Source organism: Vipera berus (genome assembly GCF_964194415.1).
Source record: "Vipera berus genome assembly, chromosome: 1".
In the NCBI taxonomy this organism is placed as follows: domain Eukaryota; kingdom Metazoa; phylum Chordata; class Lepidosauria; order Squamata; family Viperidae; genus Vipera; species Vipera berus.
In genome coordinates this window covers 359,585,156-359,601,381 of record NC_138202.1, presented here as the reverse complement: position 1 = coordinate 359,601,381, position 16,226 = coordinate 359,585,156, and the positions used below count along the sequence as shown (strand labels likewise).

At 42.6% G+C, this 16,226-nt stretch overlaps 1 protein-coding gene across 2 annotated transcripts in view; it reads right to left on the bottom strand.

The window, feature by feature from the left end:
• Positions 1-3,747: 3,747 nt before the first annotated feature.
• The window catches only part of LOC308673962 (nuclear receptor corepressor 1-like), a 48,704-nt gene continuing 36,225 nt past the window's right edge, over positions 3,748-16,226 (bottom strand). Inside the window, exons 8-15 of one of the 2 annotated variants that reach the window (XM_081338047.1) lie at positions 14,613-14,665; positions 13,143-13,209; positions 12,536-12,708; positions 9,447-9,537; positions 8,625-8,690; positions 7,562-7,740; positions 5,642-5,696; positions 3,748-4,340 (exon numbers count right to left, since the gene is read on the bottom strand). In XM_081338047.1, coding sequence (XP_081194173.1) covers positions 4,215-4,340; positions 5,642-5,696; positions 7,562-7,740; positions 8,625-8,690; positions 9,447-9,537; positions 12,536-12,708; positions 13,143-13,209; positions 14,613-14,665 — 810 coding nt within the window. In that variant the 3' untranslated portion in view covers positions 3,748-4,214. The remainder of the gene's footprint in view (positions 4,341-5,641; positions 5,697-7,561; positions 7,741-8,624; positions 8,691-9,446; positions 9,538-12,535; positions 12,709-13,142; positions 13,210-14,612; positions 14,666-16,226) is intronic. The other variant, XM_081338048.1, reaches the window with a different exon arrangement.

Sequence of the window (16,226 nt, the reverse complement as noted above, 5' to 3'; positions counted from 1 at the left end):
AATTCTGGGAGTTGAAGTCCACAAGACATAAAAGGGCCAAGTTGGAAGATCCCTGCTTGTGGACTTCAACTCCCAGAATTCCTCAGCCAGATATGCTGGCTGAGGAATTCTGGGAATTGAAGTCCCCAAGTCATAAAAGGGCCAAGTTGAAAGACCCCTGGCTGCCTTCTTCACATTTCCAAGCTCCTAAAATGAACCAAGGGATCATCTACTCCGGACAAAATACAGATGAGTTTGTAAGCGCGGACCAAAAGAACCACAACACGCACAAACAAGGCACACATGACAACAAAGTTGTCAAGAGAAGTGACACCTCTTAAGTCCTGAACCCAGAACAGCCATTTTTTTCAAACCCTCTTGAGATTGGACACCATCTTAGCTCCTTAGGAATATTATTTTTAGTCATTTATATAAGTACTTAGATTACTTTTGCTTTCTTTTCCAATCAACAGAAGGAGTGGATAAGGTTGAAATCAGTATTTCTCAACCTCAGTCACTATACAGCGGGTGGACTTCAACTCCCAGAATTCCCCAGCCAGCTATTCTGGGAGTTGAAGTCAACTCATTTTAAAGGGGGCAAAGGTGGAAAAACATTGATCTATATCTTCCAACTTGTCAACTTTAAGACTTGTAGACTTCAACTCCCAGAATTCCTCAGCCAGCCAGTCAGCCAGTTTGTGGACTTCAACTCCCAGAATTCCTCAGTGAGCCAGTCAGTGGATTTCAACTCCCAAAATTCCTCAGCTAGCCAGTCAGCCAGTTTGTGGATTTCAACTCCCAGAATTCCTCAGCCAGCCAGTCTGTGGACTTCAACTCCCAGAATTCTTCAGTCAGCCAGTCAGTGGATTTCAACTCCCAGAATTCCTCAGCCAGCCAGTCAGCCAGTTTGTGGACTTCAACTCCCAGAATAACTCAGTCAGCCAGTTTGTGGATTTCAACTCCCAGAATTCCTCAGGCAGCCAGTCAGCCAGTTTGTGGACTTCAACTCCCAGAATTCCTCAGTCAGCCAGTTTGTGGATTTCAACTCCCAGAATTCCTCAGCCAGCCAGTCAGCCAGTTTGTGGACTTCAACTCCCAGAATTCCTCAGCCAGTCAGTCAGCCAGTTTGTGGACTTCAACTCCCAGAATTCTGAGAGTTGAAGTCCACAAGTCTTAAAATTGCCAAATTGGAAGACCCCTGATCTAAATATATGCAGTCGTAGTCCTCGACGTGCGACTACAATTGAGCCCAACATTTTTGTTGCTAAGCGAGACAGTTGTTCAGTGAGTTTTTTGTCTCCTTTACAACTTTTTGGCACAGTGGTGAAGCAAATCGCCGCAGTTGTGAAGTCGGTAGCACAGTTGTTAAGTGAATCTGGCTTCCCCATTGACTTTGCTTGTAGAGACGGTCGCAAAGGGGGATCACGTGACACCCCCGGGAACACTGCGACCGTCATAAACAGGAGGCAGTTGGCCAATCTGGGTCACGTGACCATGGGGATGCTGCAATGGGTTGTGTGTAAAATGGCGATGTCGCTTTTTTTTAAAGTGCCGTTGTAACTTTGAAACGTCACTAAACAAAAAGGTGGAAGCCAAGAGCCACAGGTAGCCCTTCGCTTACAATGGTTCATTTAGTGACCGTCTGAAGTTACAACGGCACTGGGAAAAGTGATTTATAACCGTTTTTCACACTTAACGACCATTTGCCACATCCCCGCGGTCAAAATTCAGACACTTGGCAAATGACCCATATTGATGACAGTTGCAGTGTCCTGAGGTCACGTAATCCTCTTTTGCGACCGTTTGACAAGCAATTTATTTTAATTTTAATATTAATTTATTGTACAGGGGCCTTTAATTTTTATTTTAACTTCTGTATTTATTGTATGTTATTGTTGTTAGCCGCCCTGAGTCCTTCGGGAGATAGGGCGGCATATAAATCCCAAAAATAAATAAATAAATAAATAAATAAATAAATAAATAAATAAATAAATAAATAAATAAATAAAAAAATAAATAAAGTCATCGCCAGTCTATCTCTGCACATTCTAGTATTTTTTAAATTATTTCTTCATAATGGTGGTATTCCTTCATTTTTCCAGTGCTGCGCAAATATAATTCTTGCCGCTGTTGTGACATGCAAGATCAACTATAAGCTTTGTTTGTTAAGTCTTTCCTGGCGTTATATCTAATTCAAAAAGGTTCAGGTTTAAAATCTACATGTTCTCCCAACATATTTTCTGGCCAGGCATGTATCTTTTCCCAATAACTCTTTACTTTGTCACATCTCCACCAAACATGGTTAACAAGTGCCTGACTTAAGTTTACATTTCCAACATCTATCTGACCTGTTTTTAAATTTTGTTGCTACTCTTGCTGGTGGCAAATGCCATCTATAGAACATTTTATATCCATTTTCTTTGTAGGAAGTTGACATTGTCAGTTTGTCATTTCTTTCCCATAAATTTTTGCCATTTTTCTAATTCTATATTACATCCAAAATGTTTCGCCCATCTTATCATTAACTTGTTCGCTTTCCATTTTCAAAGTTAATAGAAAATTATACATTTTCTTAATTAGTTTCTCATCGGAAGTTCGATGCCTTATCTAACAGTTTGTTCCTTACTAAATCCATACAGTTTAACGTCTTTATCATATCTAGCTTGCAGTTGCAAATGTGCCCACCATGATAAGATTGATACCCTGATTTTCCGTTTTTTGATTAGATTTTAAATTCCCTTCAGAGTTTAGAATATCTCTATATGTCCAGATTACTCGTGACCTCCCGTTTGGACTACTGCAACGCTCTCTACATGGGGCTGCCCTTGAGGACCACTCGGAGGCTTCAGCTGGTGCAGAATGCGGCCGCGCGAGTTGTGATGGGGGTTTCCCGATACTCCCATGTAACACCTCTACTCCGCGAGCTGCATTGGCTTCCGGCTGCCCTTCGGGTGAGATTCAAGGTGCTGGTGATGACCTATAAAGCCCTAAATGGCGAGGGTCCGGGATATCTGAGGGAACACCTGCTGCCGGCATCAAGCTCCCTTCGTCCAGTGCGCTCCCACAGGGAGGGTCTTCTCAGGGTACCGCCGGTAAGAGATTGCTGGCGGGTAACACCCAGGGATAGGGCCTTCTCAGTGGGGGCACCTGCCCTGTGGAACCAGCTGCCTGCGGAGCTTAGGACTGCCCCCGACCTCCGTTCATTCCGCCGGGACCTGAAGACCTGGCTCTTCGAGCTCTCTGGCCCAGGCTGAGGATTAATCTTATTTTAACTGGGGTTTTATTTAGGCTGGGACACATATAATTTTTTTTAAATTTGTTTTTAACTTTTGTATTTTGGCTTTTTAATCACCCTGTAAACCGCCCTGAGTCCTTCGGGAAAGGGCGGTATATAAATGTAATAAAATAAATAAATAAATAAATTTAACCGCTACAGCAACTCACTTAAGAAATGTGGCAAGAAAAGTCCTAAAAATGGGGCAAAATTCACTTAACAAATTTCCTCACTTAGCAACATTAAACGTTGGGCTCAGTTGCGGTTGTTAAGTCGAGGACCACCTGGACTTGTAGGCCTATTTCTGCCCATCCCGAATTTTTGTGAAGGCCATTCAGCTTGCCACTGAGAATGGCGCTGGCAAGTAGCAATCAAAACTGAACGAATCAAACCCCAATCGTAGGAAAGCAGCATAACAAACCAGGAATGTACACAAGACACCCAGCCAAGGTTGGAAATAATCCTCCCTCGTCCAACTGGACGGAGCTAATCGCCATCTGAACTACGGATGGCCCAAAATCTCCAATCCTTTCGCCGCGGCCTCAAAACACTCCTATTCCACCAGGCTGACCTGGACTGACAGGCATTTTAATTAATTATATTTACAATCTTTAATTTATTCTTAGTTTTTAATTTTAATTTATTGCACAGATGATTTTAATTTTATTTTTATCTTAATTTCTGTACTTATTATATGTTTTGTTGTTAGCCGCCCTGAGTCCTTCGGGAGATAGGGCAGGATATAAATCCCATCAATAAATAAATAAATAAAATCTTGGCCCAATACAGGTGAATACATTCACCGCCCTGAGTCCTTCGGGAGAAGGGCAGTATACAAATAAAATAAATAAATAAATAAATAAATAAATAAATTCCAAAAAGGAAGCATCGTTTTTTAAAAAAATTAAAAAAAATAAAAAAAAATAACCCACAGCCTTTTCCATTGTAAGAACACCAGGGACTAGAAACCCCAAATGAAACGCACCTGGTTTCTCCCTCGCCGCTTGCCATAGTTCCGCCGCACCAGGGCCTTGTAGTTTTCGTTTTTCTTGGTCAAGTAATAATACAGGACGCAGTCGGGCACGTTCTGAGAGGACAAATGGGGAGACGGGTTTTTAAAACACAAACCTTTGCTAAAGCAGGCACTAAGGCGAGACCCTCTAAATGCTCTGCGCATCAATACACAACACAAACACGCAACACAACCGAGAGATGGGACAGCCGCTTCCAATCAGAGGCTGGGAAAAACGTTCCTAGCGCGAACAGCGGCTGGAATCGCTGGCGCAAATAAGTAGCCAGCTCCCTTTGGGTAGAGATTTATTTATTAAATAAATATTTATTATTATTAAATAAATATTAATTAATATTATTCCTCTTCCTATTTTCCCAGCCATGAGGTAGACTGCGCTGAGAGGGAGGGGCTGGCGCAAGGTCACGCAGCTGGCCTAAGGTGGGACTAGAACTCACAGCCTCCTAGTGCTTGGCCCAAACTCACCCAGTCAGCTTTCATAGCTAAGGCAGCATAGAACTCACCAGCGCCTGCAAGTGATTATTAGAAACCGGGACACGATGAGTTCTAGTTCCACTTCAGGTCTGAAGGCTGACTGGGTGACTTTCAGCGAATCGCTAGGAGATGGTGAGTTCTAGTTCTGCCTTCGGCAAGAAAACAGCTGGGTGATTTTGGGCCAATCGCCAGGAGACAGTGAGTTCTAATCCCTTTGGCATGAAACCCATCTGGGTAACACTGGGCCAATCCCCTGGAGACGGTGAGTTCTAGTCCCGCCTTAGGAACGAGAGCAAGTTGGGTGACTTTGGGCTAGTTATTTTCTCTCCCAGCCTACATCACAAGATTGTTGTAGGAAAAAGAGGAAGGAATATTCTGCAGGTTCTCCACCTTGAGTCAAATAATGGAAGGCAGAATAAAATAAATAAAATAAAATAAAGCAAAATAAAATAGTTAAATTAAAACAAATCAAATCAAAAAATTAAAATTAAAAATTAAAATAACAAATAAAATAACAATTAAAATAAAATAAATAATAAAGTAAAATAAACCAATAAAATAAAATAGAAAAATAAAATATAAAATAAATAAAATAAAATAAAAACAAATCAAATCAAATCAATAAAATAAAATTAAAATAACAAATCAAATCAAATAATAGAATAATAAAATAAAATAGAATAAAAATAAAAAATAAAATTAAAATAAAATTAAAATAACAAATCAAATAATAAATAATAAAGTAAAATAATAAATAATAAAGTAAAATAAACTAATAAAATAAAATAAAATATCAAACCAAAATAAAATAAAATGTAAAATAAAATATCCAAGGAAAAGACCGCTGCTGTGAACTGCAGCTTATGGCCTAGTTGTCCTCTTACCTTTCTTTCCAAATAGGAAGCAATGAGGCCAAAATTCTTAGGATGCTGGACAAATCTGTAATAAAAACCGTGAAAAAGAGACAGATTTAGCTGACTCCCTGATTGACAGACAGGCCTACAACAGGCCTATGTTGTATAGAGTATGTTTAGGTGTGTGCCATGGATGTGTTTCACTTTGAGAGCGGGCAACTGAATTTCATTTTTGATGTGTGTTGTTGTGCCCACAGTAAAAAAAATGACAATAAAGTTTATCTTATCTTATCCCCTCCCTTAATTACCAAGCCCAGCTTGGCTCAAGGTTGCTGTTAGGCATATGGTGATAGCCTACATAGTTGGGTTGAAAATATATAAACCATGATGTTGTGACTTTAAGATGTTAATTGGCCAATGGGTGTGTAAGTGTTCTCATGGCCATAAGAGGGAGCTAGGAATGTAGCTTCTCTCTCTCTCTGAATTCCCCGCTCTCTACTATTACTGTTTTTGCTCTGTTTTCCTGTACTGTTGGTTTACTACTGTGATAAACCTGTACTGGACCTCTGGACCGGTAAGAAGACTTTGTATTTTGGATTACTCCTTGGACTGTTGCTATTGTGTATGACCTGGACTGTTTATTTTTTGACTGTGCATTTTTGTTCTTACACCACCTCAAAGTAAAGTATTTTTTGCTTTTACAACTCAGTGTACTCTTGTGGTTACTGTGTGACTCTTACTGCTCTCAGTACCCTTCCTTGTCTGTGCAACTCTTTGGTAGCACAAGGAGACGTCTGCACAACAATTCCTTACAGTTGCCCCCTGAAAACCTGGACAGGAAGTGGGCAAACCAATTTTCCTTAGGACCAGCCAGGTTACTCACAGGGGTCTGTCTGGCTATCTAACCTACATACCATTCGCCCAGGGCTAGGCAACCTTGGCTGTTTTATGACTCGTGGACTTGCAACTCCCAGAATTCCTGAGCCAGCATGGGGGAACTATGGCCCCTTCATGACTTGCAGACTTCAATTCCCAGAATTCCTCAGCCAGCATGGGGGAACTATGGCCCCCTTGATGACTGGTGGACTTCAACTCCCAGAATTCCTGAGCCAGCATGGGGGAACTATGGCCCCTTCATGACATGTGGACTTCAATTCCCAGAATTCCTCAACCAACATGGGGGAACTATGGCCCCTTCATGACTTCTGGACTTCAACTCCCAGAATTCCTGAGCCAGCATGACTCAGCTTGGAAACCTCTCCCTTTCCCCTCAGCGTGGCTGGCTCAGGAATTCTGGGAGTTGAAGTCCACGAGTCATAAAGCAGCCTAGGCCAGGGGTAGGCAACCTTGGCTCTTTTATGACTCGTGGACTTCAACTCCCAGAATTCCTGAGCCAGCATGGGGGAAGTATGGCCCCTTCATGACTTGCAGACTTCAATTCCCAGAATTCCTCAGCCAGCATGGGGGAACTATGGCCCCCTTGAGGACTGGTGGACTTCAACTCCCAGAATTCCTGAGCCAGCATAGCCTGTATTTATGGCGGTCACGGCACCCCAGGGTCACGTGATTGGCCGAGCCGGCTTCTGACTAGCTAAGTCAGTGGGGGAAGTCTGATTCATTCAACGACTGCATGACTTCCCTTAACCACCGTGCCACAAAACGCTTGCAAAATCGTTTTTGGCACGGTCGTTAAGGGAACTCATGCAGTCATTAAGCGTATCAGGCTTCTCCCCCCCCCAATGACTTTTTCCCCCAACGGTTGTAAAATCGGTCACGGCTTAACAAGCGCCTCGGTTAGCGGTGGAAATTCTAACCCCAAATGCAGCCGTAACTCGCGGACTATGCTTGTACGCACCAGACGGCGCAAAGAGCGTACGAGACTTGAGCTGCGTGGCAGCGATTTCTCTCCAGAGAAGGAAATATGGGTGGGGTGGGGGGGGGGGAATTTACTTTTCTTTAAAGATCTCCTTCTCGTGATCGGTCCAGACGTTCATGAACTGCCGATCCTTGTACACCTTCATGGGGTCCTCCATCAGGCCGTTCATGTTGATGAACTTCACGCGTCGCTGCTCGGCATCGAACATCATGGGAGGAATGACGGACAGCTGGCGCATTTGCTTCTCATTGTTCTAGGAGCACGGGGGGGGGGTAACGGGGAGGGGGGGAAGGAAGAGAGGCACAACGTGAACACCGACTGCGTGGTTTCTCCCTAGGCTGAGTGGGGCCAGCGCAGCCAGCGCATTGTAAGGTCAGGGCTGGCAGGTCTTTGCTTCTTTCCCCAAGACTGAAGAGCCAGAGAGGAACAGAAAGGAAAAAACAGGAAGAAAACAAGAAAGAGGAAAGGAAAAGAGGAAAGGAAAAGAGAGAGAGAGAGAGAGAGGAGGAAAGAGAGGGAGGGAGGAAGTAAAGAAGAAAAAGAGGAAGAGAGAAAAGGAAGGAAGAAGGAAGAAAAGAAGGAAGGAAGGAAGGAAGGAAGGAAGGAAGGAAGGAAGAAAGGGAAGAAGGAAGAAAGGGAGAAGGAAGGAAGGAAGGAAGGAAGGAAGGAAAGGAGGGAGGGAGGGAGGAAGGAAGGAAGGAAGGAAGGAAGGAAAGAAGGGAGGGAGGGAAAGAAGGGAGGGAGGGAAGGAAGGAAGGAAGGAAAGAAGGGAGGGAAAGAAGGGAGGGAGGGAAGGAAGGAAGGAAGGAAGGAAGGAAGGAAGAAGGAAAGAAGGGAGGGAGGGAGGGAAGGGAGGGAAGGAAGGAAGGAAGGGGAAGGGAGGGAAGGAAGGGGAAGGGAGGGAAGGAAGGAAGGAAGGAAGGAAGGGAGAGAGAGAGAGAGAGAAAGGAAAGGGTGATGCTCAGGGGAAACCAGGCCCAAAGGGCTCCTGGGGTCTGCTGAGGAAGAGCATCAGGCCGGGGTCCCCAGCCCACTTCCGCCTCCCTCAAAAGCCCCGGAGGACTCAGGCGGAACAAACAGGCCAAAGGGATTTTAAAAAAGGAAAAAAAGAGTTGGGAGACGGAAAAAGGCCCCCACCTTAAAAATCATCTGCTTTAGAGGGCAGGCCTCAGATGGGGATGACGTTCGGAAGAAAAAGGTCCTCTGAGGACAAGCAGAGTGGTTTTATGTCACAGATAAAAAACATGGCAAGTTAGGGAGGGGGAGGGAGGGAGGGAGGGAGGAAAGCAGGAAGCAGATCAGAAAGAAGAAAGGAAAGCGGGAGGGAGGTGAGTTAGCGGAAAGAAGGAAGGAAGGAAATGAGAAAGAAGAGGAAGGAGGGAGGGAGTGTAGAACGGGTTAGGGAGGGAGGAAAAATAGGGAGGGAGGAAAGAAGGAAATGAGAAAGAAGAAAGGAAGGAGGAAGGGAGTGTAGAATGAACGGTTAGGGAGAGGAAGGAAGGAAGGAAGGAAGGAAGGAAGGAAGGAAGGAAGGAAGGAAGGAAGGAAGGAAGGAAGGAAGGAAGGAAAAAAGGGAGGGAGGGAGGGTGGGAGAAACCAACAGCCGCCATCTCCCCGGATAGTGTGTGATTCCCTTAACAAGCCTAGTGATTTGAACAACTGGCAAAAAAAAAGCTTGTAAAATCAGCTCTGACTCATTTAACCACCAACTTGCTTAGCAACGGAAATTCTGGTCCCCGCGGCGGTCGTAAACCGAGGACTGCCTACACCAAACCCCTGATTATTTCTTTTTTTTCTTTTTCTTTTTTTGCCAGACCTAGAGATGACCCACCACTTCAAAAAGACAACCCTCTACAAATATCTTAAGATCGGTCTAGCCAGGAAAAGCATCTCCCCCTCCCCTTTCCCAAACCTTCTGGGGGGGGAGGGAAGGTCCCCCCCCCCGCCGACCACCCTCACCTCCTGTTCCGACAGCCCGTCGATGATCTCCGAGATTTCGTGCTCGCTCCGAGCGATGGTAGCCGAAAGGCCGGTTCCTCTTTGACCCACCCTGCAAGTGCCACGAGGAAAGAAGGTCAAGGAGAAGAAAGTTTTGGATAATAACAACAACAATAAAGTTGGAAGGGACCTTGGAGGTCATCTAGTCCAGCCCCCTGCTCAGGCAGGAAACCCTATACCATTTCAGACAAAGGGCTGTCCAGTCTCTTCTTAAAAATTTCCAGTGATGGAAGGAAGGAAGGAAGGAAGGAAGGAAGGAAGGAAGGAAGGAAGGAAGGAAGGAAGGAAGGAAGGAAGACTAACAGAGTTTGAAGGGACCTTGGAGGTCTTCTAGCCCAACCCACTGCTCAGGCAGGAGACCCTGTACCATTTCAGACAAATGGCTGTCCAGTCTTTTCTTAAAAAAACCCCAGTGATGGAGGAAGGAAGGAAGGAAGGAAGGAAGGAAGGAAGGAAGGAAGGAAGGAAGGAAGGAAGGAAGGAAGGAAGAACAGCGTTGGAAGGGACCTTGGAGGTCATCCAGTCTGACCCCCTGCTCAGGCAGGAGACCCTGTACCATTTCAGACAAATGGCTGTCCAGTCTTTTCTTAAAAAAACCCCAGTGATGGGGAAGGAAGGAAGGAAAGGAAGGAAGGAAGGAAGGAAGGAAGGAAGGAAGGAAGGAAGGAAGGAAGGAAGGAAGGAAGGAAAACAGCGTTGGAAGGGACCTTGGAGGTCATCTAGTCCAACCCCCTGCTCAGGCAGGAGACCTTGTACCATTTCAGACAAATGGCTGTCCGGTCTCTTCTTTAAAAACCTCCAGTGTTGGAGCATTGACAGCTACTGGAGGCAAGGAGTTCCACTGGTTAATTGTTCCGTCACAGAGATGGGTTTACAGGCAGTCCACGACTTGCAACAGTTCGTTTAGTGACCGTTTCAAGTTACAACGGCACGGGGGAAAAAAAAGTGACTTAGGACTCTTTCCCCCACACGACCGTGGCAGTATCGCCATGGTGACGTGATCCAAATTTGAAGGCTTGGCAACTGACATGTACTTGTGACCGTTGCAGCGTCCCAGAGTCACGTGATCCCCTGTGGCGAATTTCTGACAGGAAAAGTCAACGGAAGAGGCAGGTTCACTTAACGAGTGTGTTACTAATGTCACAACTGTGATGATTCACTTCAGAATGGGGGCAAGGAAGGGGGCAGAATGGGGCAACGTTGGCTTAACAAATTTCTCACTTCGCAACAATTTTGGGGTGAAGTGCGGTCGTTAAGTCAAGGACTACCTTCATTCTCGTTACATTCCTTTCTCGTTGCTTATTTTATTACTCTATTATTTTCATTCTTCTCCTTCTTTATCATTGTAAACTGCCTAGAGCAGGGGTAGGCAACCTTGGCTCTTTTATGACTGGTGGACTTCAACTCCCAGAATTCCTGAGCCAGCCACGCTGAGGGGAAAGGGAGAGGTTTCCAAGCTTGAGCCATGCTGGCTCAGGAATTCTGGGAGTTGAAGTCCACCAGTCATAAAAGAGCCAAGGTTGCCTACCCCTGGCCTAGAGTAACCCCGTGGCGAGACAGGCAGCAAATCAGTAAATTAAAGAAATGAATGAATTAAATAGATCATTTAATTTTAAATTATTAAATTTAAATATTTAAATTAATTTTAAATAAACATTCAACCAAAGTTTAATACATAAATAAAAGTTTAATATAGATTAAACATAAAGAAAAATAAATAAATCTTTTAATTTTAAATTAAATAAAACTTTACTTAAAATTAAATGGTTAATTAAATAAATTAATCTTTACTTAATAAAAATTGGATAAATCTTTTACTTAACAAAGATTAAAGACCTTTAGATTAAATATTAAAGAGCTAAAGGTTAAATAAACTAAAGGAAAAAATCATTTATTTAATTTAAAATTAAATAAATGATTAATTAAATGAATTAATCTTTACTTAATAAAAATTGAATAAATAAATCTTTTACTTAACAAAGATGAAAAACTTTTAGATTAAATATTAAAGAGCTAAAGGTTAAATAAATTAAAGAAAAAATAAATCATTTATTTAATTTAAAATTAAATAAATGATTAAATAAATTAATCTTCACTTAATAAAAACTGAATGAATAAACAAATTTTACTTAACAAAGATTGAAGGCTTTTAAATTAAATATTAAAGAGCTAAAGATTAAATCAAAGAAAAAAATAAGTCATTTATTTTAAAAATAAGTTTTTAAATTTTGCCCTGTAAACCGCCCTGAGTCCTTCCGGAATAGGGCGGTATATAAACTGAATTAATAAATACATAAAATAAATTTGATTTTAGATTAAATGATTAAATTAAATAAGTCTTTATTTAATCAAAACTGAACAAAGAAATCTTGATTTAACAAAGAGTAAAGGCCTTTAAAGATCTAAAGATTAAAGATTCAATAAAGAAATAATTTACACAAATCATTTATTTAATTTTAAATATTAAATAAATCTTCCTTTAATAAGCAAGTTTTTAATAAAGATTAATGGCCTTTCATTAAAGATCTAAAAGTTTATTTATTTATTTATTTATTTATTTATTAGTTTTTATAAACCGCCCTTCTCCCGAGGGACTCGGGGCGGTGTACAGAGGAAGGAAGGTATACAGACCGAACAATAAAATAATAAGAAACACTAATAACACAAACTGGAACCCCAATTAACGTTATCATGCCAGGCCAGCCTGCTGGAATAGGAAAGTTTTTAAGTCGCGACGGAAGGTACGGAGGTCAGGGGCCATCCGGATTTCAGTTGGTAAGGTGTTCCAGAGGGCTGGCGCAAAAGTTAAATAAATTAAAAATAAAAATAAAAGGAGGAGGGCCAGGAGAACGGAAGGAGAGACCCGAGGTTTTGCTGGTCCTAATTTCTCCCTTGGGGGATCAGGAGCCACCACCGAAAAGGCCCAGCGGACGGAAGTCTTTAGCGGGCTGGACCCCAAGGTACCGCTCCCGCTGAGCATGATGGGATGGTCGGAGGCGGTTGGGAAGAGGTGGTTCCTCAAGTAGCCCAGCCTCCTGGTCCGGCCTTACCTTTGGAATCTCTCCTGCTGTTCCCGCTGCTTCCGGATCTCCGGGAACTGCTTCTCGTAATATTCCCGGGTTTTGCTTTCTTTGGCCTTCCGGCGGGGATTGTTCTCGATCCGGTCCACCTTCTTCTCCCAGGCCTCCATCAGTTGGTCGTAGCGCTGGCAGATCTTCTGCTCCTGAGGAGTCCCCAAAGACCAAAGAGATGCTGAGAAACAGACAGAAAGAAAGGGAGGGAGGGAAGGAGAGGGAGAGGGAGGGGGGAAGAAAGGAAGGAAGGAGGAGAGGGAGAGGGGAAGGGAGGGAGGGAGGGAGGGAGGGAGAAAGAAAGAAAGAAAGAAAAAGAAAGAAAGAAAGAAAGAAAGAAAGAAAGAAAGAAAGAAGGAAAGAAGGAAGGAAAGAAAGAAGGAAGGAAAGAAAGAAAGAAAGAAAGAAAGAAAGAAAGAAAGAAAGAAAGAAAGAAGAAAGAAAGAAAGAAAGAAAGAAAGAAAGAAAGAAAGAAAGAAAGAAAGAAAGAAAGAAAGAAAGAAAGAAAGAAAGAAAGAAAGAAAGAAAGAAAGAAAGAAAGAAAGAAAGAAAGAAAGAAAGAAAGAAAGAAAGAGAACATCCATACCCTTTGTTTTCTGGCATGATTCCTTCTCTTGAAAAACAAAATCAGCTTTTTTCTCATCACTTGGTTCCTAACCAAAAAGAAAGGGGAAAAAAAGGGGGGGGGGGGGGTTGGACAGGAAGACAGACAAACAAACACAACACAGCTAAGACAAGGTTTCCTTCATTCTGAATCACAGCTTATTCTTGGGCAAATTTCACCTCGGAATCTTCCTCCTTCGCTTACAAAAGACGGCTAGTGTCCTATTTTGGTACATGTGCTTTCATATCTCTCTCTCTCTCTCTGTGTATGTGTGTGTGTGTGTGTGTGTGTGTGTAAATACTAGTTGTGTTGATAAAAAGCATGCAGGTTTTTTGTGTTCCTGCGGAAGAAGTCACACGCAGTGGAACGCCTGCCTGCCTGCCTGCCAAAAAAAGACGATTAATAATTAATCCCCAGTCCCGGGCCTCAGCCTTGCAGAGAAATAGTTCATACCCCTGAACTTGCTATCGATATACTCGCAGTCCTAGACTTGCAATCACTCGTTTAGTGTTCGTTCGAAGTTACGACGGCACTTCTTTAAAAAAAAAAAAAGCAACCGATAATCGGTCCTCACACTTACGACTGTTGCAGCATCCCCTCAATCACGTGATCAAAACTCAGGTGTGTGGCGATGGTGTGTATTTATGACAGCGTCGTGTGTGTGTGTGTGTGTGTGTGTGTGTGTGTGTGTGTGTGTGTGAGAGAGAGAGAGAGAGAGAGAGAGAGGTGTGTCTATCGCCACTTGCAAATCAACTGTGGTGATTCACTAAGGCCACCGTGCCGAAAAATGGTTCATAAAATTGGGTGGTGACTCACTGAATAAGTGCCTCGCTTTGCAATGGACATTCTGTTTCCAGTTGTGCTTGTTAAGTTGAGGACTTCAGTTGAGCGCATAGGGTTTCCTGGCTAAGCAGGGAGTTGGACTAGATGACCTCCAAGGTCCCTTCAAACTCTGTTATTCTGTTCTATTCTGTATTCTATTCTATTCTATTCCTATATTCCTATTCTTCTATTTTATTTTATTTTCTATTCTATTCTATTCTGTTCGATTCTATTTTCTATTCTATTCCTATTCTATTATTCTATTCTATTTTCTATTCTATTCTATTCCTAATTCTTATTCTATTCTATTCCTTATTCTATTGTATTCGTTATTCTATTCTATTCATTATTCTATTCTATTTTCTATTCTATTCCATTCCATCTGTTCTATTCCTATTCTATTCTATTCTATTCTATTCTATTCTATTCTATTCTATTCTATTCTATTCCTTATTCTTATTCTTATTCTTATTCTTATTCTTATTCTATTCTATTCCAACTAAAAGGGCAAGTATAAGACAAGGCGGGAATTTCGTCTCAAAAAATAATAATAATAATAAAAACCTTCCCCCACCCCCTCCCCCAGAAGATTCGAAGCAAGTATCATCCAAAGCAGCCCCTCTTTCTTACGTTTTGATGTTTTCATGGTACACTTTTGTGTCGGAAGGCTGGTTGTAAAGAGGCTGCAGGGAAAGAGACAAGAGAGATTTTGCTACCTTGACGTCTGATTTCAGATGAATCAGCACCCGGCTCTCCCTTGGCTGATGGACGACAGCCTGCTCGGGATCTACTCATCAAGGCAGTTTTGCCTGCTCCTCCAGCTCGGTGTTAGAAAGACGTGGCTTGAAGGGAGGAAGGGGGGGTTCCTCTCTATTTACATATTGGGGGGGCTGGTCCTATGGGCCTGGGTGGAAGGGTGGGCTTTCTTCCTGGGAGTTAAACAGAGAACAATCTCCCCCTCCCTTCCAGCAATGATGATGTTAGCTATCCTTCCTTCCTCCTCCACAACCCCCCCCCCCTTTTCTAGCACTGATGATGTTCCCTAGTTGGGTCATGAAACGTCTGCAAGGAAACCACCCAGCTCAAGGAGCACCCAGGACCCCACAGTCATCCTCCTCCTCCTCCTCCTCCTCCCCCCTTCCAGCACTGATGATGTTCCCTAATTGGGTCATGAAACATCTGCAGGAAAACCACCCAACTCAGAGAGCACCAAGGACCCCACAGTCCATTTCCTCCTCCTCCTCCCATCTGCAAATCTCACTTCCCTAGTCGGGTCATAAAACGTTTGCAAGAAAACAGCCCACATCAGGTAGCTCCCAGGACCCCACACTCCTCTTCCTCTCCCCCTCCTCCTCTCCCTCCCTTCTAGCACTGATGATGTTATCCAGTTGGGTGATGAAACTTCTGCAAGGAAACCACCCAGCTCAGAGAGCACCGAGGACCCCACAGTCCGCCTCATCCTTCCCTTCCTCCTCCTCTCTGCAAAAAAACCCCTCCCTTCTAGCACTGATGATGTTCCCTAGTTGGGTCATGAAACGTCTGCAAGGAAACCACCCAGCTCAGAGGGCACCAAGGACCTCGTAATTCTCCTCCTTCGCCGCCTCCCTTTCTTCCTTTTCCACAAACCAAACTCCATTCTAACCCTGATGACGTCACCTAGTTGGGTCACGCAATGTCTGCAAGGAGACCACCCAGCTCAGAGAGCACCAAGGACCCCACAGTCCATCTCCTCCTCCTCCTCTCTTCTAGCACTGATGATGTTACCTAGTTGGGTCATGAAACGTCTGCAAGGAAACAACCAGGCTCAAAGAGCCTCATTTCAATCCCGAGCTACAAATATTGTCATTTACTGAAACTTTTTTGAAACAGGCTAGGGCCCCCGGCCAGAATCTCCAAAACTTCACGTTTTTTCTGTTCATTTAGTTCCTTCCGAGATTGGAAAGATAAAATAATAAATAAAATAAATAAAACAAAATCAATAAAATAAAAGATAATAATAAAATAAAATATACCATAAATAAAAACATACAGTAATTAAAATAAAATAAAAAATAAAAAATAAAAAATAAAAAATAACAATGAAAACATGAAATAAAATAATAAAAAATAAAATAAAATAAAAAATAAAAAATGAAAAATGAAAAATAAAATAAAAATAAAATAAAAAATAACAATGAAAACATGAAATAAAATAATAAAAAAATAAAATAAGTTAAAAACAAAAATAATAAAATAAAACGTATA